We start from the raw sequence: 25,057 nt of genomic DNA, 5'->3' as shown, positions 1-25,057 counted from the left end.
GTATTGCATTCTCATTATTTAAAGTTTTGCATTTTTCATCAAATCTATGCTTGATGAATTCTTTATAAAATAAAAGAGAAAATAAGACAGTGATAGAAGAGGAAGAAATAAAATCTCAGGCGACAAAATAGATGAGAAGAAAAGAAGGAATGGATTGCAAGAAAAATATATATACATGTATATCCAGAGATCCCCTGATTATTGCAAGTTCCGTCTTTCGCCGTCTGTCTTTTCGTCTTCCCCCGCTTTATCCACTTGACAGAGCAGTGTGCTCTCTTCCCCGCAACCCCCTCTCCTTAAACTCACCGTTCTCTTTCTCTCCTTCTTTAACCCTTTCCACCCTTCAACTCGAGCTATCCCCTTCCGCGAGCTTCTCTTCGTTTAATTGATTTCTTAAGGCCCGATGGCGTTCGCAGATGTGATTCGAACGGATGCAGTTTTTCCCGGCTCTTACCCCTCGCTTCCCTTCGATCCCAGACTCTGCCGTGATCTCACCACCACCATCTCAACATCGTCGGGCAGTCATTTCGAATTTTCTTCTTTCTTCTTTCGAGAATTATGACGACGACGACGACGAGAAGGACGAAGTAAACGATCGCGATAGGATGGACGGGCGACGGGGGTGGAAGAGGAGCAGAAGTGGCGAGAAATAATGATGGCGGAGGGGCCTGGGAGGACGGAGGAGAGGTGGATGGACCCCGAGGGAAGGGAATGCAAGATATTGCAGCCCCGCGGGACACACGGGGACGTAATCTCCACGACGGAGCTGGAGACGTATTACAATCCAGCAGTCCTCCAACCACGAAGTCACTCGTGGCTCCCATGTATGAATGGCCCATTCTCCTTGGTTTGTCTCTAGGAAAGTCTATCTATTCCGATTACCGCTTCTTCTCCTGCATATCCCTCGTCCTCTCGCCCTTCCCGGTGGACTCGGGCCTACCGTCGACCTGAGTTTTATCCCCGCTCTTACCAATCTGCACGCTTGGATTGGCGGAACAAAGATTTCATTTTTTATTAGCGCCAGAAACCAAGATGGTGGGCTCCGAAACTGCGCGGCGGAGGAATACTTCTTGCATTGCAGATTTCTTTCATTACGACTTTTAATCACAATCCACTACGCTGACTCTATTATTCCGAGTCTAGCCTCTGATATATGGAACGTAAAGTTGAAAAGCATTGTGAAACACAAGAATCAGAACTGGAGAAAAATTCAATAAAAAATTCTAATGTAATATATAATTTCTGAATGCTTCTTATAACCAAAATAGTGGACAAATAAATATATTAAAGGAATAAATAATAATAAAATTGAGAAGAATATTCGAGAGATACAACTACTTTAAACACATCATCACTAATTCAAGTTCAATATTAGCGCGGACAAAATAATGATTCACTTCTTGAATCGACTTTTCTTAAAATATCTCCTAGTCTCTACAAGTGCATACTGCAGTAGCCCCCTTCGTCCTCGAGATTTCGTGCTTTCCTTCCCCTTCCTCCTTTGCTTCTTTTCTCTCCGCATCTCCATCTCCATCTCTCCCTCCATCAACAGTCGATCCCTCTAGTGCTACACCGATATACGAAGGGGTGCGAAGTCGTACGAGCGTATATACGAAGCAGGAATTGAAGGAAGACGAGGGCCAGGACGAAAGGGTTCACACAGAACAAAGAGTGCAAGTATAAGGTGGACGGGGTTGATTCTGAGGAGGATGACGGTGGGTGGGTGATGCATATAAGATGGACGACGTATAATGCACGCACCCTCGGCGCACTCGAGGCTCCTCAAGCAATACCCGTGAAGGGATAAAGGGGACGAAGGGAAGATTCCGAAAATTCGACCGTGCGCTCAATACATGCATATTACGTCTTCTCACCCCATCTTTTCCTCCCTGCCGTTACTGTTCACCCTCGTATTTTCTTTCCTTCGTTCTCTTCATTCGCTTTACGATTTATCTTCCGTGCCTTTCTTTCTACATTTTTCATCGCAGCCTCTTTTGGTCGCTCTTCCCCTTCCTCTCTATTTTCCTTTTTCCTTCTTCAGTTTACTCTGCCTCTGCACCAACGTTAGCTGTCCGATCGAACATCGTTAGAGACGACACATAATTGCGTTTAATGGGACTAGAAAGGAGCAACGTTGCAGAGAGACGAAACTTGCTCGTGTTACGTCGACGTTCCATTTTCCTTTGCCGGTCTAACTTACTAGTCATCGTGAAAAAATTCTGTAATTATGTCGGAGTCGGGATATTACCCCTTGCAAAATCGAAACATCTTGATAAAATAATATTAACTACATGATGATTTCTTAATCAATCTTGTTGTAATCAATATTAATTTACATCTTCAATTTTCTGCGATCTTTCATCTAAAATTCATGTCTCTATGAAGGAAACCTGAGCATTTTCTTTGTATAGAATATACTACTACTACTACTGCTCCAGGATTTCTTTCGCGTTTTTGTGCGCGAGTGGTTGAAGCTCAAGTGGAGTCATCATTTGCGAGAGTACTTAAGAGCTTAATGTCATCTTTTCGCCGTAGCTTTCTTTCTTCAACTTTGTTCTCGCAGTCGAGGAAAAGAAATCTTGGCGATGTCTACGACGAGAGCGATACAAGCTTTATTCTTTGCCACTTTATCACAAGATGTTAGTTACGGAAGGACATACTTTCGTCGTATGCAGGTCGAGATAATCTCTTAACCGCTAACGCTAACGAGCTTTCGAGAGCTTGATCCCACTTCTTCGGCCAACATCTCGTTCCCTTATGTTTCATCTTATGTCTCTCCCGTCTTCTCCCTCTCTGATATACGCGCTCTTCGTGCACCGCTTCTGTGCGACATCTTTAATCCGGCCACGTTTCTTCCCGTCGAGTGAATATATCAAAACTTAACGATCTCTTTGACAAAAATTTATCGTGTAATTAAAATTCACGCGTCTCCAATCTATCACGGTTATTTTCGTCAAAACAGTTTTCCGGCGAGAAATATTTTTTAAATTATACTAGATCGTATAGTTAGAGCAAGTATTGCATTTGTTTTACTTTTGGTTAACTTTGAAATGTGATGTATATTAAATTGCTTGATGTATTAATCAAATAACTTGTTACGTAGTGAAACAGAATGTAAGACGCTTGAAGCACGATCTTCCGTAATTGGCGATAAATCGATAAATTACACGTTCCTTCTTTACCTCTGTACAGCTTGATCCGTATATATTGCGTTTGTTGTATCGATTAATTCATTCATACATTTTTTCCTTTGTCATCGCCACAAAAATCCCTCATTAATACTCTTGCCACGATCGTAATCGCCACGAATCGCGGCGAAAAGGATGCACGTACGCTTTCGACGAAGGAAATTGCACGTCGCGCAAAGCGAAGATAGAAGCTGCAATTCGCGTATCGAACAATTTCCAACAGCGATCCTCTCGTCCTTCGCCTCTCGATGGAAAAGAAGACTCACAGAATGAGCGGCACAAAAAGAAGTCAGTCCGTTCTTTCATACTGTTCTCCATCGAACGGAGTGCTACTTAGAGAAATCACAGTGCAGCGTGCTACTTACGTCATAAATGGAGAGAACGACGATACGAGAAGCACACGGTGGAAGGAGGCACAGTGCCTTGTTGGAGGCAACTCCCGCGGTAATGCCGAGAGCATGCTTGCTTGTCATCGGAAGAGCTTTTCTTGTTCTTGATGCGCGCGTTGGACAATGGCGAGAAAATACTCTCGTGCTAACCGTACCTACCCCCCTTCGTATCCTTCCGCAACTTATATACACTGTCTCGCATTCTACTGTTGCTCGTCATGAGAAACTGCGACAGGTAACGACGAGACCGAGTCTTGTCAATGTTTCCTCTCCGCTTTTCTTTCTGAATCACCGTTCTCGTTTTTCGTTACCTGGGAAAAAGGGACGGGGTGGGAAAGGCGCGAAGATGCGGACAAAAGTAGCCTTCAGTGCAGTCGCGATGCACAAGTTCTCACCCCGCTCGCGCGCGTTCGGATTGAAAGGAAACCGAGAGGCGCCTTCAGGAATCCAAGAAAGCGAACACCGCTGAATGCGTCGAGGAGGCATGCTTTTTAACATCCCTTTCTGATCTCGTCCTTTCTCGCGCTCGAGGGTTCCGACAGAACCGAGGAAAAGAAAACGAGTAAGAGAATGCGAAGGAAAGCGTAATGCGCTGGAGTAGCGCTAGAATTGTCTCTTTCGCGATGTCGTGTCATCTGCCACGCTCCAGAGCTTTATTAGCCGCATCGCGTTTTCTCTCACTAACAATTTCTTACTATTCAAAACGCGAAACACACATGCATTCACTTTTAAAGCAATTGCGCCAGTATATCTTTGTTGAAGTAACACAATTCTTATTTAAATAACTCAATTAGATTAATGCAATAATATAATTTTTAAATTTAATTATATAATAATATTATGAAGATAATTAATACGATTTATTGATCGCGAGAGAGCTAGAAATTACATTTGATAAAAAAGAAAGAAGTGATTAGTGTAATGTATTTTGATTATATAATAATGCATTTTGTAATCATTTATATTTATGACACTTAACACATATGTTTCTTACATTAATGATTATATAATAATGTATTTTGTAACCATTTATGTTTAACACTTATATGTTTCTTAGTACATTATGGAGGTGTGTCGCCGACATAATGTCCGTCATAAATGGCCGAACGACAATATAATTTTCTGCGGTGCGCAAAGTACTTGAAGCGCGACAAATAGTGACAGGAAGTGCGTGTCCACTGGACCAAGTATCCTTAGTGGAAGCTTCCACTTTCACGGAGGAAATGGGCTCTCGCTTCTTCCGTTCTCGAGAGGAAAGCACGGTGACCGATGGCCGACGATGATACACACCTAACGATCCGCGCAACAAAAAAACCACGTTTATTAGCGTAATTTGACTTTTTTTTATCATGCTTCATTATATCATATTTCTTCGTCGCACTGGATATAGCGACAGATGATCGACTTTAAAATAACACATATGCCTATCGTGTTTCAAAAGTATACATTCCGAGTATTCGACAGAAAAAAAAAAACACTGTAATGTTTATACTGTCCTCTGTGCCGACATCGAAGCGACGAAAAATGATATTGAAAATCGAAGAGAACGCGGAGGAAAATGTGTGCACGTAAAAATGTTTTGATACGGCTCTCCGACATGTAACTGTTCCGCAAAAGTACATGTGATGAAGTACAGACTGTATACTCGCACGAAAAATTAAATATTATTTGTCGTATCAGTCTTTTATGATCGATTAGCTCTCTAGAACGCTACTACGTCTAAAATTCATACATCTTTATTTTTAAATCAGATTAAATATTTTCATCAATGATATATATTTTAGAGTTTTCTAAAATATTTTTTTAAATATTCAGATTTGCCGAAAAACGATGATACACATTTTTACGTGAGGATGAGAGAAAAATCAAGATTTTAGAATAAAAAAAAAATATAAATTTATTACTTTTTGCTCATATTTTATTTATTTATGTCCCCTATTACATTGATAATGACATTAGAAAAATCACATCGAGACGATTCCCGCTTGGCCGCATACGGAATGTAACCGGAAGCCCATGTGTGCTGGACCAGCTAGTCTCGCCTGGAAGCTTCCAATTTTCCAGAGGAAGCAGAGGTCTCGTTCCGTCCTCTTGTCGGGATAGAAGGAGAGAAAGGGTCAAAGGCAGAAAGAGAAAAGCAAAAAGAGAGAGAGAGAGAGAGAGAGAGACTGGCGATTGGTAAAAGGACTACGAAGTAATATGGTGGGAGAAATAGTCGAGGGACGAGGGAGAGAGATGCATATAGAAAAGAGAAAGAGAACGAGGAAGAATGCGTAAGAGGAGTGCCGGTGCTAAGGGGAACGGTGGAGCGATACCTGTGCGACTGTCCGTTGTCCGGACGTCCGTTGTTTTGTTACAATCACGTATCTGTGCGTTTACGCGGGCGCGTATATATCGGCACGTCGCGCTTACGGACCAACACCGTGAACCGATCCAGGATGTAAGCCTCGTAACCAGGGTTGGGCTTGAGTGGACGCAGAAGCGCGATGCCGAAAGGTGCGGACGTGTGTTCCGGCCTTGGCGGGCGTATCATTGTTACCCGCAACGGAAATGATGTCTTAATTGATCCGCCGCTCTTCTGTTAGCCTGGTAGATTGTCCAAGCGAGCGAGGCCCCGCGACATCAGCGATGTATCCAAGTGTAGTACGATATTTTACGATCAACGTAGCGAGACAGATACCAGCTGAATAATTAAGTACTATTTACTACGAGGGGAAGAAGGGGAACGCTTATGTCTAAGGACGGAAAAATTATCCTCTCTTTAATTTTTCACGTAAAGCTCTCACCTTCCCTCACAAAGAGTAGTTTTACGGCTCCAGGGAGCGTCGCCGAATATTTTTACGAGTAAACGGAGGGGCAAGTGAGAGAGGGTGTATATCGACACCCAGTGCACCTCATTGTCGTCGCGCAAAGTTGCAGGCCGTAAACTAGCCAGAACGAACTTAAGGCAGTAAAGGAAGGTCATAATACACGCGGGACGGCTTAACGAGCTGCTCGACTACATAACAAAGTATTATAAAGGCATTTTATTGTCCGCGGTAGAACGCGTCGAGGCATCGCGCGAGCGCGAATACACTTGGCACTAGGCGTTTATGCGTTTCTTCCCAATGTGACAGCAGCGTTCCTCTCGGGAAGAAGTATCTTGGATGCATCGTTGTATTCGATCTATTCGTGTCGTCCATGTTTCAACATTTTCAACGTACATCTCTAGAGATGAGTAGAACATACTTTTTCACGCTATGTGTGAAACTTGTTAAATAAACGTACCGATAAATATCATGTTCGTGGATGACAATTTTATTCTCGAATCTTCCTACATCGATTAAATTATTTTCAATTGTCTCTATTTTTTAAATATATATAGCTGTCATTTCATTTGCTGGAGAAAGTATAAAATGATTATCAATATATAAAGAAATTATGTTACGTAAGTAGTAATAATCATTATGAGAAGACATAATCGGACGATACATTAATTTTTCGCACAACGAATCATTCAATATGACGCGCGCTACAAGAAAAAAAACAAGTCTACATTGCTCAATTATAATCAATTATAATTGCACTATCATGTTTTGAGGTTTTGATATACAAAAGACTTGGTACTTACAGCACCATTCTCCGTGTATATACACATAGATATTCTCTAAAGGGTAAAAGGAGTCGTATCCGCCACGGAAACGCACAATGGGGCCCATACACACATACGCATATATTTGCCCTGCCCATGCTTTGCCCCGTCCACGGAGTTGCTGCATCGCACACGCGTGTGCGTCGACATACTCGGCGACTCATACGTGCGCGTATACGCGTCCGCGTGTATTCCACGCGTGTCGTCATTCTCTCGCAAGCTCGCGATGATGGCGTGTGCAATATCCTTATTTTATGGGCGTATACAAATCGAAAACAATCATTTATTATCGCAGTGGCGATAATTAAATCTACCTGTATTTATCATAAATAAGTTGAAATCGAAAAATTTCTAGTTAATTTTTTTTTAAATTGTGTAAGTTATTGATATCATTGACTGAACAGTAATATTTTTTAATTAAGATTTTTTATTTTAATTTTGGAAAGTTCATATATAAATACACATAATTATTTATTAATATTTGTAAATTTTATTATATTTTATTTTATAATCCAAATGATCATTACAAAAAAGAGAAAGAAAGTACAGTGCACTAATTATAATAATAGTTAATATAATTATATTTATTTATGTTTCAAGAAATCCTCGATGAGCTAATCGCAGAAAAAATCTCTTACCCATAAGATTGATCCGTAAACAATATCGTGACGTTGCCTCCCGGTAAGGCAAGTGTCCCCGACGAGTGAGGGAAGAAAAGCCGAATGAGAAAAGAATCCGACAAGTAGATTCTCCCCTGGAGAGAAAAACGATAAGGACAGGAGAACGGGAGCTAGAACGAGAGAGCGAATCGGGGGAGACGAAAAGGGAAGGAGGGATTATAGTCGTGAGTTTGTCGAGGAGCGTTGGCCAGGGACGAAGAGGGGTAACTCAAGACGGGTCTAAGTGAGTCTTCCGGCCGGCAGGCAATGATAGCCCTGAGAACTGACCCGGCCCCCGGATATGTGTTGCGCATATATGTGGGGACACAGACACGCGAGCGTGTCCGATGTGTCATAACATCTCTGCTCGGCCGACCGGGATCTATGATAATGGCTTATTTCATAAATCGGAGATCCACGACAGACTGACGATCATACGCTTGCTCGATCAAACACACGTGACGCGATATCAGTTTGCTTTGTAGCAAATCATAATCATAATTTTTACTCTCTATCTTGATTTCTATTGAAATGTGGATAAGAATGTTTTCGCGTGGCAGACATCATCTATTCAATCATGTAATTATCTCATTGTGTGCCGCCATTGTCCCGAAACGAATTTGCCGGGGACAAATTGCTTGTTATTCATCGATTAACTCGAGTTTGTCATAAGATTCAGGGAAAACCGTCGGATACACAATACATGTAAACTACGTAAGATCTGCGAAAGCCCCAAAAGGATGACATAATGCTAGTTATGTCTATTTCAGATGTCGAATAATTTCCTTAGCATATAATAGAGCTGTCTATATAAGAAAATATATATATATATATATATATATATATATATATATATATATATATACACACACACAAAGCGCTACAGTAGACATTATATAATTATATAAAATTCATAATTTATATTTACTTGAACTAAATTATTAGCAAAATAAAAAATATAGTTATATATTTATTATAGTTATATATTTAAATAATATCGATAATATTACAAGACATAATAATAACTGTAATAATTAGACACCGTTAGAGACATAACACTTAACATTTATCTTAAGTTATGAAAAATCAAAACTATTTCAATAAGCAAAATTGCTGTACATTTTTTGATGCTCAAAGTGAAATCAAATGTCGCCTATTTCCTTAGTGCATGCATGTGCATTTCAATTTTATAGATACAAGTAGAAAGAAAACATTAATTTTACTGAAACTGTTAGCGTTGCGGATCTATTTAATTATTAAACTTCTTTTCATTTGCGATGATGGCACATTATTAATACCTCATGATCATTAATTTATTATATCTTATGACTTAATGAATACCACGCGGGGAGTTTCTGTTTCTGAATGATATTTTAATAATATATAGTGAAAGAGAGAGAGAGAGAGAGGAGGAGAAGATGAAGAGATCTGCTCTGGTTGAGCTCGTAGAACGATCGATGGTTCGAGCGCGACTAAAGTACTCATTTGTCTTCGTAACCACTTTGCTTGTCAAATCAGCTGCCCTATTATCACGCTGGTGTCATTAGACGCCTGAGATTTAAACGACCGTTTTGAGCCAATATCCTGACGACAGAGACAACTTTCGAAAGATGGTTAAGTGACTTGCGAGATAATACTATCACAACGTCACACTTCTTTGAAAGGACGATAACAAACTTACATGAACATTAATGATAACAAGGCGCTATGTCGTATTTATGCTAAACTGTTGTGTTCTAGTACTTGTATCTATAGACTTAAATGTAAAGATAATGCGAGAGTACGTATATGTACGCAATAACGTATTGATCATACTTACATCCATATTACAGATATAAATACTATTTGTGATTATGCATTTCTTGTGTTATCAAGAAATGTTGAAAAATTTATTTAGGAAGAATACCTGTTCAAAGAGATTTTATTTTTAGAAACATGAAATTAAATAATTTAGCTTATTAGTATAATATTTGTTATTTCCAACTCTGCTCCCTTTTTATATTACGATGAACTTTCGATGAGCGTCCACATATCACGCAAACCCCGGAAAAGGGATTTATGACAGCGAATGGAGGGAATGCCTGCGCGCGGAAAGAGGCAGTTGCGACACGCTTCCGCGTCCGAAGCACACATAGCTCCTCTTATTTACCAATTCGGAAGTAATGTAAATAATCGCGCCATCGCACGAACGCAATATCGCGACACGAATAGCACAGGGCTGAGGGGCTCTCTTTTCAGGAGACGAGGTCCACTGACCACGTGAGACGCGCGAGAAAATTTAGTCGCGGTCGCCCACTGCCCGTTCGTAGCACGCGTCGGGTCAATACTTGCACGTTCCTCGCAGTCGTCCAGGTGTATCGCCTTCCGCAGCATTGTCAACAAGTTCCGGATCCTGAGATACCCACCTATCTATCTCGACATTTTTATTTAGCCTCTCTCCGCCGACCGGCAGCAATCAATCCTTTCTTTTTTTTCATCGGGCGCTCACATGTCGAGTGACTCATTTCATTTCTTAATTAAAGTCTATTTGCCTCTTCTTTCCTTTCTCCCTGAGCTTTTCGATTTATTCTCTTTTTGTCGCGATCGTTTTGTTTTCTCGCATATCTTTTTAGTTGTTTAGTAAATGTTGCTAATAAAATTTAAATTTAATTTACCATGCACATTTGATTGAATAATAAAATGTTTTAATGTTCTTCAAATGTCTCAGTCTTCAATTGATCAATTCATAATATCGAAAAAAAAAAATTTTTTTTAAACGATACGCTTTCTATCTGTTTGATGAATCGGCTTCGTGATAGAACGTCGTACACGTTCCTTCGTCTCATTACGAAGCTACGATGTAATCGATGTAAACCGTGCAAATCCTGTTTAATTAATCCGCAGACTGAAAGAGGAGGAATTTCCGATGTATCTGACGCGTCGCACCGATGCACAGGACATCACGATGATAATCATACGATGATAGAGGCGGTCGAGACGATGACGTACATAGAGGTCGATCTGTTAGGGGCTGCAGAGGCGAAACATTGGTAGTGATTGTGGCGGCGACGATAGTGTGGTGGTGGGTACTTGAGAGACCTCCGCCGTTTCCCTTATTCCTTCAATCAACGTCAGCTGGGGAGGCGAGTCTAGTATGTACCCTGAGCAAATACTCGCATGTGCCCCGCCGTACTAGAGCAGCATAGAGCTCGATGACTACATCATCATTGAGGTAGCGGTTAGGCTAGACTCGTCTTTGCTCTCTCTCTCTCTCTCTCTCTCTCTCTCTCCTTCTCTCTCTCTCTCTCTCTCTCTCACTTGCTCTCTTTTTCTTCTTTCTCTCGATGGAGAGAAAGAAGAAAACGAACGATCTCATCGATATCGATCTTTTTCGATAATATAAACGAAATGATGCGGTCGTGCAAAAAATTGCGAGCAATAATTTCAACTGAATTTAATAATGTAATTTTAATTGAATAATTAAAAATATAAGTAAATTATTGCATTTTTTATTATTAAAGATATTTATGGGGAAAAATTGTAGCATTGAGAAATTTGGAATGAAAAATATGAGAGTAAAATGATTTCTGAATAAAATCGGGACATTTCGATCGATATTCCAATGATATCACACTAGTAGAAATAACGCTATCAAAATGGGGAGAAAATTTAGTTAAGGAATATCTAAAATGAACCAGCTCTTCGCTTGTTAGCTCCGCTATTTGCGAGCTTGATCGAAAGCTACTACAATAAAGCACATTTAAAAAAAAATAACATTATTTTTATAACTGCTATAATTGATAAATTTTTGAATGTGACATTTAATATATAATATTTAAAAAATTATAGATATAAATAAATTAAATAAATAATTGTAATAAAAAAATCAATTGATTAATGAATATAAAATAAATGTATATTGACCGATTGTAAGAATTGAACTGATAGTTGCAAATTTACACGAGATTAACGTGATCGTTAACTAATCTATTTATCTATCGATATATTGGAGAAAGTGTTTAAAAGAATCTTGTTGAAATAAGAAGGAAGAGGGCCGGATACATGTTTTTACAACGCGTCGCGGAACATCTAAACAAGCTGTTTAGACAACTTTAAGTTAACCCAAATTAACTCAATTGGATTAACCAAGCTCACCCGACACTTGGGAACCGGCTCATCGCACCGGCGTCATCGTACGCCGAGCGTATCCGCGAGCAAGCCAGTCTTTTGCTTCTCATGCAAATAACGCATCGCGCTATTTCCAGCACTTTAGTCCCGTCGTTTCGCTTCTCCCCGGAGCGATCCCTTTTTCTCACACGCTTCGGCCCTCCCTCGCCTTCGCCTCGCGTTCGCGAATTTAGCTGGTTAGCTGAATTGATGGCGTTTGGGAAAATTGGCTCGTATCCTCATCGGGTCGCAGCAACGTCACCGGGTCGCTCGCTCTGTAGGAAGCCTGTTCTCCATCTTGCTCGCTCTTTCTACAACGAGGAGATACGCGTATAATCGTGCCAAGTGTCTTCCGAGCGATGCACGACCACTATCTCCTCCTCCTCCTTCTCCTCCTCTCTCATCGCACCGTCGTGGATCACGAGGAGTCTTCCGCTTCTCGAGCCGATCCGTATATACGCGTGACCCGCTGACGTACGTCGCCCCTCTCGTGACCTGTCTCTCATGTCAATTTACGGCGGGAGCCGCGGAAGGAAGAGACGAGAGATAGGAACAAGCGCGGAGAAGAGCTTACACGCGGGGTTTATGAATGTAGAGAATCGGAAGGGATGTTGTGGATTGGAGTGTCCGCTTCTTGGCCGTCCCTCGACCCTGCGTAACGTCGGGGTTCCTCCTCCTCCTCCATCAGCGTCGATATACCTCTTTTTTTCCCTTCCCTTCGGTCTATCTCTCCCTCTTCCGTCTCTTCGATGAGGCTCTCCATCTTCGTCATCGGTGCATTTCAGAGCTCTTGCTCTGTCTTCTTTCCTCTTGGCCGCTCTCCGCGATATATGGATCGTCGGAAGTCACCTTCCTCATTATCATACCAACAGGCCGCTCACTCACTCGGACGCAGCCTTCATCCTGTGCCCTAGTCACTTACGGCTCGCGGGTGACCAACCCAAGAGCGGCTTGGTCCATGATCAGTCACTCGAAAGAGCCGATCGCGAATCGTACGAGTTAGCTCGAGAGCCACTGGCCTGGGGGACAAGACGCAAGTCCATTATACTCAATCACGGCATGATTGGCTCAAACGATCAGACCACCGCTCGCCGCATGTCGAGATTTGCGCGGACGTGCCACGTCGCATCTGTACAAGGATCCTGTTTTTCCGTCGATCTTTATGATCTTTAAGATTTCTATTAACGTATCTACATATGTAGATTATTAATAATAAATTAATACCAGCAACGACTAGCTTGTGACCAAATAATGTGCGATTTAATTTAAATAAATCTCATACTATTTTATATTTTGAAAAAGACACATGATATTTTTGAAATGCAAAAGATACACTTATTTTAGATAATTAAAATTATATATAAAAATACTCGTATGATTCTTAATCATATATGATTTCAAGTTAGCTTTATGACTTCTTGATTACCAATAACCATTTGATCTGTCATTCGCTAACGGTATCCGATCGATAGCTAATGGCAACCAGGTGTTTCCAGCCTTAAGGGCGATCAAAGGTGTGTCGATTCTGTTTGCAGGCTCCTGAATGTAGATCAAGGTCCAGCTGCATCAGAATGTCTCGCACGATGTAGTATGTGCATATATCTCTATTCCCGTATCTATTCTCTTAGATCTAGAATCTCCTGTTGAATTATACTCTGGATGTGTTATAATCTAACTTTCTATCTAACCTTTCTATTTAAAATTTATATCAGTATCTTAATCTTAATCAGTGCTTATCTGTGCTTATATTTTAGTGAAATGAAACATTTTGTGAATTTTCTGTGATTATACTTTTACATTTAATAAAATGTACTCAATAATGCGCCATTTACAGACTTTACTTTTCTGGTAAAACGGTATTTATTCTAGCACGCTTTTAGAAACAGTAACTTCCAGATGCTTTCGAGGAGATTTCGTGCCGTTATACGCCGCACAAATATACAACTTTGGCAATTGAATATAATTAAGTAATTCTAGATAGCCGATAATGCCTGTGGCATGACTGCCATTCGCTGCAAAAACTAGGAACATATTGGCTAACTGCCATAAGAAGTCTGTGCCTCGAAATGGCGACGACAATAACGCCGGTAATCCTGGACGCTCTTGGTTGCCAATATGTCGTGAACGTATCTCCATAATTGTCTCGAGCCAAAAGTAGCTCATAGCCAATAAAAGATGGAGAGAAAAGAGACCAAAATTGTTAAATCTGCTTCTTCTTCTCGGCAATAAATCAATTTAGACATGCTTTCTTGTACGTTATATTTTTCATATAATATAATATTCCTGTAAGAGTTATTATCGTAAGAGTATTTATCGAGAAAAGACAAAAAAAGAAAATATTAATATGCAATTTTCAATACAAAAAAAGAAAATATCAATATGTAATTTTCAATACTAAAAATTGCTATATGACAGCAAATACTGTACAGATTTTGTATTATTAATTATTATTATCTACATTTTAAAACTAAGATTACTAAAATTATGCTCTGTGAAATTATTAAAATGATTAAAATCATAAATAGAAGTGAACGGATAACAATATGATATCAAAGCGAAAACCGTTACTCCTCTGCGGCATGAACCGCCCTGTATTGTATTCATGCGTTTCTTAAGACGTTAGAAAGGCGTAGTTCGTTTGACCCCAAGACGTTAGGGGACCTTAGTGGGGTAATACAACAATAACGACAAGAAGCCGAAACGTCGGTTATGCTTCGAAACGGCAGCTGGCACGCGCTCGTAAGGAGGTATTTTACTTTCTTCGCCCTTCCTTCATCGTTCCTCGGTAGGGCGAGCTCCTAAGGGGAAACCAAGTCTCGAGAAGTTACCTCGATCGTGTATACAGTCAGAGGATACCTGGACATTTAAATCGGTGACGCCACCCGGTGAACCACCTGAATGCTATCGAGGGGGCCTCCTTGATCTTGCAGTGTCGTCGGTAACGGGGGAGCTTCTTGGCTTTCGAATACTTCAATTGGATTTCCCTGAAATTTTCCTCTATAAAAGACGTTTTATTTTTTATTTAATTTTATTGCATTTCTTTCTCTATTATATTTATGGTATTTTTATATAAAAACTATAGTTTTTAAAACAGTTAAAATTAAACCATGTGTATAATAATATTACTAGATAATTGTTTTATTATTTATAAATGTTGTTAAATGAGGCAGAAATGATGCATTTTTAACGATGTCTAAATTAATGAAATTTAACTGATAAGCGGCTTTAACAAGCTTTATTGATTTTAGTTTTATGCGATACTCGTAGATAAATATAAATACAGAAGTGAAATTGGCCAGCGTAATTGATCTTGTAAACCGTTAAATTAATATGATAAATCATTAAACAAAAGTTTGATTATTTTAAATTACATAAATTTGCAGTTTTCAATTTTGATGCTACAATTTATCGTCCACGCCATTGAGAGCAAGGACCGTTGTTCCTACTTCCTTTTCTGAGGGAGAACGAAGGGCGTCGCAGGAGTTTTTGTAGCTTTCAATATCAGACGTTAACGTTTCCCACCGCGAGAAGTCATGGGAATATGTCGAAGGAAAATTGTGCAGACGTCTCGTGAAAAGTCTGAGATTTGCAATCGCATCTTGAGAATCTTCTCCGTTAATTTCGCATGAAATATCATTGAATTATTAATATTTCATTAATTTTTCAAGATGTAAGTCCATTCATCTGTCTATTAAGCAGAACATCTCTGAAGGATTTTATTATCTCTATCGAAACATGCATAAAAAATTAATATCTTTTCATTATTTGTCAAACGAGTAATTAAACGAGTATATAGCCCATATATCGGATAGAGAGCGAAATTTAATTTTCATATATATCTTAAGTGCTATTTTTATAGAATGTCTTCCTTTTCCTCTCCATGTGTCTGGTTGGAATGCAATATGAAGTGCAGGACACTTAGAATGCTACAATGACAAGCATTAAAAAAACATTGGCGCTCATTATCACGTATCTATAACAGCATGAATGGGAACCGAAATCGAAATGAAAACGGCGAGAAGGTCATGCTCACGTGTCAGGAATAACACAAGCGTGGCGTTGACCCACATTGTTTTTGAAACGCGATTAAACTCATTGAAAACGACCGAAGGTAGATTAATGGCGTCGGGGCGCGTAACCGCGAAAAGCGGGGCAAAAAGCGAAACAAATTTAACGAGCTGTGAATTATGAAAATCGGTGACAGGCCGCCGCTTTTAAATGCTCTCTCGCGCTCTTTCTGCCTCGCGACCTCCCAGCTCGGCTCTCACTCTTTCTCACTCGTTCTCTCTCTCTTTCTCACACCAGTTTGGTTTGGGCGCGTGCCAGTGTGTGTTGAATCGAAACGATTCGAATGCAAAATAATAATAAAACAGTGGGGCTCGTTGAAGGTGGGTGCGATGGGCGTCGGGGGTGGGAGAGAGCGGGTAGACGACAGAGAGGCGGGGTCGGCAGCGCATTAACGCAATTAACCTCCAATTAATAACACATCAATTGACACCCGGTCAACTTGTTGCATCAGAGCAGGCCGATAATATGCTGAACGCGTGTGAATCGTGTGTGTACGTACACAATGCGCTGCCGTGTGCGTACCTCGACGACGCGTGTGAGTACCTCAGTCTCAGCGTACATTTCGCTTGCACGTGTGCGCGTGTACACGTTTGCGCTTAGCCAAGACCGCGCGCGCGTGGACGTGTTTGTGCGGTCGTGGGATGCGTGTTATCGGCGAGGGTGGTATGCCTATCCCCCTATCGTCGTAGGCATAATGACGCGCGAAACGAATTGTTACAATAATTTTATATATCGAGAGGGTGAAATCGTGTATGTATACGCGTACACTTCTAAGCGATGGCGGTGCGTGTATACACGATGGACATGGACTGATGACCACAATCGAGTTCCCATGCAGCAACCCCCTGCGAGCACTCTCACCACATGACACTTACAGGGGGCGGAATTCCGATGCACATGCCATTGCTATGTTACCTCTACGACGCCATGTGGGGTACGTGCACCATGTGATAGTCACGCGGCAATCTCCCTCCGTTTCCTCAATGTTGTTTCCTAGGGGGACACTAAAAATTGCGTCGCGTATGCGAGAATACGCGACATTTTTTATTCGAATATTTTTTTTTTATAAAATTTGATTGTACATGTCGTAAGCCGTAGCTCATCGTTACTCGAATAACGATTCTTTATGTCTCGTCATCTACTTAGGAAAACGATCACTTGTAATATTGACTATCACCTTGAAGTTCTATCGAGGGCTCCCCATGCGTTAACTATCCTACGTATTACTTGCGGACCCTATCACTATGCACTATAATCACGCTTTGAAATCTACCCACCTGTTTAAATGATAAATATCGTATGACGCACAGGAAATGGTCATTGGTGACTTGTCGATGTGTATTTCTTGCGCTCTAATAGTCGTTGATTTTATGATATTGAAAGAAGATGACTTTATATGCTTGTATATATAATTAACACATACTTTTGTATTGAAGTTTATTGACTCTCTTGCAATAATAATAATACATTATTTGTACGTATTAAAATTAATATGTTTTAATACATTTTAAGAAATTTTATATTGTATGATAAAGAGATTAAAATTTAAAAACTTAAAAGAGAGAATACAAATTTTAATTTGACAAACTTCAAACGGAAAGTACAAATTTATATTTGAAGTTGAGAGTAGTTGCCACAAAAATTGGTCATCGAGTAGTAGCAAGATCTTGTTCGTGCCCCCTGCGCTCGCCTTTCTGAACATGCTGCTCGCGTGTAATTAGCTCGTCGTGTTTACTTCCGAATCGACGCAACAGTGGGAGAGTTCCTGAAGCCATTTCCGGCAGGGCACCGGCACCTTTTTGTTTTCCCCTTCTCATCCCACGCACGACAGCACACGGGGAAGTGCCGATCAAAAATAGGAAAGACAGAAGTTCGTCCGACCCCCCTCGAAGCGTCCCTTCTATCCAGGTATGATCGTCGTCCCGTAGACCTTATCGAGGTCGACACCATATGTCACTTCTGGAATAACGAGCAAGCGCTGCACCCCTCTAAAGTAATTGCCAACGGAACTGCCTAGTAATTTCTCGGAACGGATCGTTCCTCTTCGAGGAAGCGCTCGAGAACGCGTTAACTTGTCGTAATTGAACGTTTACGTAATAGTGATTCAAGTGCGCAATAAGAACGTCGATGGTACTTCAAATGCATGCACGTATTTGCTCGCCTTGCAGCAATTTGCCTTTCTGTTGAGCAATTTGCAAATTTCTATCAATAAAAAAAAGATCTTTTATCTTTGCAACAATTATCGTAATCTTATTCGATGCACTTATTCTTTAATACGTTATACATCTTAATAACAATATTTTTTCTAGCAAAATAGTGATTTCAACAGCGAAGAAACTTTGTATGATACCTTAAGCATTGTTCATTGTAAATTCTTTTAATTTCCTGATATGTATTGGAATGAATATCCTCAAACAGGGAGAGTTTATGCGTAGGCAAACTATGGGATATTGTCGGCTTATTGAGCGCAGGTGCTTTAAACTGCTCAGCTGTTGCTTCGAATCTCGCGTACGTGTGCACGAACACGTGCTCAAGTACTGCATTCAAGCTCTGTTCCGTAATGCATACGTGCAGATACACAACCGTCTCACTTACGCACTTATACGCAGCGAATCAATTAAACTGCATGACGATCGAAGCTTCTAACTAGCTATATTATTGACAAATAAAGAGCGATTATGGGCGTGTAGACTGCAACAGAAAATTCTACAATATTTCGTACAAAATAAATAATTGTAATGATAATAACAAAATATTATTGCTATTATTATTGCGTATTTTAATTTTATAACATAAATAAGAGTAACAGAAAATTTAAAGAGTTTAAAGAAAAAATAAAGATTAGTTGCATAAACAGAGAGACACAGACTGTTCTTCTCATCCAAGCAAGCCAGATGCTTGGTCTATGATCGAGCGCGCAATGAGCGGACTATCAATTACTTTTTGTGCCCTTTTCTTTCGCCGGGTATCGACCGACGACGGTATGCATCCCCCGACGAAGAGACCATTCTAGGCGGAACTGCTTATGTATCGAATAAGATATTCAACGCAAGTAATTTTCTTATGGCCGCTTCTCAGGCGAACAACCCCCTTCTTCGCTAACCCCCTCGTAACTCACTATACTTTGAGTTTTCGCTTCTAGCGGCCACAGAGTGTTCGGACGAGGGTGAAACACATTGCTTGCAACTGTCACCCGCGGTCTGTTCTTCTTCTTTGTCGCCGTCGTCGCCGTGGTCGATCATTGTATTTTTAACTGATAGCACTTTGTATATGCATTCTCTTTCTTGCGTTCATAATATGACGTCATTTTGCAATAAATTCACATATCTCGATCGAATATCCGTATTTGAAAAGTAGAAAATAGAAAATATGGGAAAATAGAAAATATTTTTTTTACAATTTTTTCTCATTTTTTAGAAAAGCTATCATAATATATATATGGATAAAATGACGCGATAGAATGTATAAAAGCTAAGATAAATACACACCTGTATCTTCCACGAAAAATATTTGAAAAATATATGAATAATAAGCAGATCACGATTACGAAAATTAATTATAAAGAGTACATTTGCAGAGTAGCCTACTTTTCACATTCTTTCCGTGTATTCGATTCGGTTAAAATAAGATAAGCTCGTAATAAGAAGGGAAATGACAAGTGTACACACCGCCGAGTATTTCCTATCTACGGAAGCAAGAGTCTATATACAGAGCTTAAAATAATCTACGGCATGCTATTACTGTTCTCGTGTGAATCGATTCTCTTATTATATATATAGACGCACGACACTGGATTCGTTTAACTTGTACAGATCGCTAAGATGGACCGTTGTTTTTTTCGTTACAGACGTATTGGAGAATTGCGGCTACGAAAATCGAGACGAGGGAGCGAGGGGCACTTAGCCCTTTGGCGAGCTCGAAGGATGCAGCTCCCAGGCGGGAGCACGAGAATTCCACCCGCGAGAGCACCGGCTTCCGTTCTGGATATCATCAACGGCAACAACATTGCAACGATTACCGGGTGTAAACGCATCAATAATAAAAGCAGCAGAAGCAGCGGTCCCGGTTACAACAATCATCGTAGTAAAAATAAGAAGCACGACAGCAGCGGATACAGATCCGATAACGAATCGACCCTTTCAAAAAAGACCCGCCATCCCGAGACGAAGGCGAACGGCCGACATCGAGTCACCGAACAGCAGCTTCAGTCGTTGGCGTCAGCTCCACGGCGGAAGGTGCGGGGCGAGGAATAGTGAAAAGAAGGCTCAGAAAAAGCGAGGAACGACGGAAGAAGAAGAAGAGGAGGCGCGAGAGAAGGAGAAGAAGGCGAAGAGGAGGAAGCAGGAGTTCGCAGGAAAAGAGAAGGGTGCCGACGTCGTCGTCGTCGTCGGCGGCGGCGGCGGAGAAAGCGGAGGAGGAAGCGGAGGAGGAGGAGGCGGCGGCGGCGGAGGAAACGGAAAACGAAGAGAAGGAGGAGAAGAAGATCGAGAAGGAGACGGCGAAGCCAAAGGAAGTGGAGAGGGGTGGTCGGTGGCAAACAAAGTGGGGAGTATTAGCTAGAAGGAACGCAGAGAAAGAGGCAGCTGTAGTAGGGGAGTCGAAGAGACTACACAGTGCAGAAGGCGAAGCAGTGTGCTAAGCCACGAGGGGCTATTCGAGTGAGAAGGGGAGGGGTGACAAGGAGCCCTGGCGGGGAGGGGACGCGGAGGCCTTCGGGGGGCCGACCAACCAGACGGCCGATGATGTCATCGGAGGAGGAGACCGAGTGTTTCGCCCTCTACGGAGCAACCACGGAAAGCAAGCAACAGCAACTTCTGAAGAAGCAGAAGCGCACCAGACAGCGCGTGGACGCCGGCGAGCCGCGCAACAGCTACTCGAGTATACCGAACTTTAGCTCCCGGCCATCCTTCCTCGGTGGTGGTCTCTACGGCTCGATCTTTAGTGGTAGCGGGCCACCCCCGCATCAGCAGCAGCCGCAACAACAGCAGCAACAGCAGCATCATCAGTCGCAATCGCAACAACAGCAACAACAGCTCCAGCAGCAGACTGGAGCGACTGGCAGTCAAAGTCATTTAGGTACAGCTACGACGGGTCCTACAACCCAGCAGCATTCCGCCCACGCGGCCTTCGGCTTCTTCGGGGCTCCGGGCTTCGGCCCCGCCAAGATGCTGAACGAGTTATTAGGACGGCAGGTCAAACAAGCCAGTGACGCTGGCGGATCACCGCCAGAGGGCGGTCACGGGATGACCGGTGCCGGCATGGATCCCGCCTCGAATCTACAACCGGGTGCCGTGGTTAATTGCGATGATCCCGCCACAGCCGACCTCACGCAGCACATGCTTCGCGACATGCTACTGCAGGGCCGCAAGCTGTCCGCTCTCGGTGTACAAGAGCAGCCCAACAATAACAACAGTATACATAATAACAACAATAATAACACTACCGCGGAATTACTTAAATCGCAGCATCAGCAGAGTCCCCAGCAGCATCAACAACAAAATAGTGATAGTGCGCGCAGTGGAACAGTGCAGAGTGGCGGGGAAGAGAGTGGTGATGGCAATAACGTCGTAAATAGCGCGAATCACAGTGACCGTGATACCGTGATGCCGGGTGATGCTGAAGATAGCGCTGAGGATGCTGCCTCCGCGGCACGCGCGATGGAAGAGGCTTTTGCCGAGGCTGGTATGGAGCCAGGGGCGAACTTGGACGGATCGGATTGCGAACAGAGCCTACCTCCTAGTCCAACGGCACCAAGGTCGGGTTCTGTCTCCGTTAAGGAAGAAATACAAGAGTCGCTAAATATCAAACGTAGCCCTAGTCACTCTCCTTGTCCGATCGTGCCAAAGACCGAGACGAATTCTCCGACAACGGAGATTAAACGCGCCCGCGTGGAAAACATTGTCAGCACGATGCGCAGTAGCCCGGCGCTTCAGCCCGCAACGGTAAACGGTTGTAAGAAGCGCAAGCTCTATCAACCTCAACAACAGACGGTGCATCATGTTATCCAGCATAGTGTCAATGATACCATGATGGATGATGACGATGAAAGCGAGGAGGAGGAAGACCCGACGACGATCAGACAGAAACGGGAGGAAAAAGATAATCTAAAGATTCAGTTAAAAATGTTACACGAGCAATTGGCGGAAATGCAACAAAAATACATGGAGCTCTCTAGTAGAATGGAACCAGATACAAGTGAGAGTGGCGGTGATGCACCACCCAGTCCTCCGCCTCAGCACCAACCGCAACCACCACCTAGACCGCCACGACCTCATCCACCGCCGTATAACGGCCTTCCAGCTCTTCCACCTGATCATCCCCATGCAGCAGCTGCCGCTATGTACCACATGGGGCATAAACTCTACTTTGAGCAGCAGCACGCTGCTCTCGAGAGAATGAAACAACATCAAGAAGCGGCCGCGAGGCAGCAGCAGCAGCAGCAGCAGCAACAGCAGCAGCAGCAGCAACAGCAGCAGCAGCAGCAGCAGCAGCAGCAGCAGCAGCAGCAACATCAACGACAAAATTCGCCACCGCCACCAAGCCAGTCTCAACAAAGCCAGAACAACACTGGACCTCCAACGCCGCAAACGCCGCAGATGCAGCCAGCCAATACGCCTATTCAACATAAAGACTTCCAAGAAAGGTTAAACGTCTTCAGGGGTGCCGCTGCGGCAGCAAGCTCATCTGGTCCTCATATCACCGGAGCTGATTTAGAAGGCTTAGCGGATATCTTGAAGACGGAAATAACCTCTTCATTAACCAACTTGATTGACAGTATCGTCGCGAGGTTCGTGCAACAGAGGAGGTTTATCGGTAAGCAGACCGAGGCAGCGCAGGCTGCCGCCGAGCAACTGAACAAGGACCTCCTTTTGGCGAGTCAAATGCTCGAGAGAAAATCACCTAGGACGAAAGTAGTTGATAGAGGAGCGCCACAACCACCCGGTGGCCCAAACGGGCCACGGGGGCCCCTCAACGGTGGGCCCCCTCCTCCACAGCCCACGGGGTTCTCGCAAATCGGGTCCATAGGTGGTGTGCCCCATGGTCCTCATGCTGGCCCCACGGAAAACAATCTTAACCAGATGAATCAACTGCCCTCGCATGCAAGGCCAAGCGTTGGAATGTTTCAGACGCCAAAACCGCCGACGATATACGCCATGGCCTCCATGCAGGCGCAGCAGCAACAACAACACCAACAGCAGCACCAACAGCAGCGCGAACAGCAGCAAAGAGAGCATCAACAACGCGACCAATATTGCAATATGAGAAACGACGAGAGAGAAAACAGAGACTCGGAGCAAAACGAGGCCCTGTCACTTGTCATGACGCCGAAGAAAAAACGTCATAAGGTAAGCATATTACAATGTTTCAGATTTAATAAATTGATATAAATTAAATATATTAATTTAATATAGTTATATAAATTGTAAATATAAATTGATGTATTAATATGTATATAGATAAAATATACAATTTTTAATATACTCGTATATACATTTAAGATATTAATTTCAAGTCATCTATAATATTATTTGCGAGATAATATAAATTAAAATTTAAAATTATAGCGAGAAAATATAATTTTTCGATCTTATTTAATTACTTTTATTTAATAAACTTAATTTATATAACTACGTAAATAGAATTAAATAATTAATCTAAAAATGGAAACTTGATAAGTCTGCCTAAAAAGAAATACTAATTAGTACGCTTTACAGGTGACGGATACGAGAATTACTCCGAGGACGGTGTCGAGAATCCTAGCGCAAGAGGGAAACGGATCGCAAGGAGGTAGTGATAGTCCCCCGCCTCCTCCACCACCGAGACCCTACCATGCGCCACCACCGATGCTGCCGGTGTCCCTGCCAACCAGCGTAGCGATACCAAATCCAAGTCTCCACGAGAGTCAAGTGTTCTCGCCCTATTCGCCGTTTTTCAACCCTCACGCGAGTCATCCTGGTCAAGTACCACCTCCGGGGCCACATCATTTACCCGCGAGTCCTCCGGGTGGCGGTGTAGAACTCAGGGATTCTCCTCCACTGCCCCATCCGCCGGCTATGTTGCATCCAGCTCTACTGGCAGCAGCTCAGCACGGCAGTCCGGATTACGGACACCTCAGGATGGACAGCAACGACCGAGCTAGCGACTGCAACTCCGGTGACATCACCTATGATGGAATTCAGCCTACAATATCCTTTACTAATACTTATATACTGAGAAGGATTGGTAATATTAAAATAATAATTAATATTCAGGGTAAAATAAATATTAATTGCTTTTCTTATTTTAAAAAAAGATTTACATTATAATATTCAAATGAAAAAAGTATCATGTTATTTAAAGATTATTTTTATAATTAAAAAGAATATATATAAAATAAGAAAAGAATATATATATTAGAAATAGCGGAGGGAAACGAGTAAGATGTTTAGGAACGTTTTTTTGTTTGTTTTCTTTTTTTTAGAAGAGAAGCGAAACTCGAAGAGTTTTGGATGTAGTGAGTTTTTGAGAGAAAAATAGAGAAACAGGAAGAGAAAGAGAGAGAGAGAGAAAGAGAGAAAAAGCTGAGAATGGCGTTCATTTCATTCGTTCACTAGAAGGCGGTTTGGAGCGAGGAAGCTCGGACGAATGTTAGATTAGTTTGCTACGGAGTTAGGCTAATGTTGGCTGCACCTACGAGTAGAGTTTGTCCGGCAACAACGCATCGAGCCAAAAGTTCTTTGCCTACCCGGCCCACCCTCGGCCTGCAGTCTCACCCAACTTCGCAAGCCAATAATCTGTCCCGCAATTTCGCAATTCAGCGTGAGCATTTCGCGAACTTCCCATCTCGAGCGTCTCCTCGACTTATCGTAGATAAGCTACTTTAGCTGGTTTCGGTGATACGAGCTTTCATAGTATTAAATTCCTATGCATCACATTTTATTTACATTTACGCATCTCTCGCCTTTCAACTCACGTATAAAGAGAAAAAGATGTTTA

General features: G+C 42.2%; 1 protein-coding gene and 1 pseudogene across 5 annotated transcripts in view; both read left to right on the top strand.

Moving 5' to 3' along the window:
- The window catches only part of LOC145977089 (uncharacterized), a 98,662-nt pseudogene extending 78,404 nt beyond the window's left edge, over positions 1 to 20,258 (top strand). Inside the window, exon 6 of the transcript XR_014440408.1 lies at positions 19,929 to 20,258. The product of XR_014440408.1 is annotated as an uncharacterized LOC145977089 (transcript). The remainder of the gene's footprint in view (positions 1 to 19,928) is intronic.
- Positions 20,259 to 20,633: 375 nt separating this feature from the next.
- The window catches only part of LOC145977082 (homeobox protein prospero), a 46,360-nt gene continuing 41,936 nt past the window's right edge, over positions 20,634 to 25,057 (top strand). For 2 of the 4 annotated variants that reach the window (XM_083108751.1, XM_083108749.1), the window contains exons 1-2: positions 20,634 to 23,427; positions 23,797 to 24,267. In XM_083108751.1, the coding sequence (XP_082964877.1) occupies positions 20,821 to 23,427; positions 23,797 to 24,267 (3,078 nt within the window). In that variant the 5' untranslated portion in view covers positions 20,634 to 20,820. Of the gene's footprint in view, positions 23,428 to 23,784; positions 24,268 to 25,057 lie in introns of all 4 variants that reach the window. The other 2 variants (XM_083108750.1, XM_083108748.1) reach the window with 1 other exon arrangement.

The sequence above is a fragment of the Camponotus vicinus genome, unplaced genomic scaffold (assembly GCF_025532165.1).
Source record: "Camponotus vicinus isolate PSW18456_S1 unplaced genomic scaffold, iyCamVici1.0 SCAF_9, whole genome shotgun sequence".
In the NCBI taxonomy this organism is placed as follows: Eukaryota; Metazoa; Arthropoda; class Insecta; order Hymenoptera; family Formicidae; genus Camponotus; species Camponotus vicinus.
This window is presented reverse-complemented; position numbering and strand designations above follow the sequence as displayed.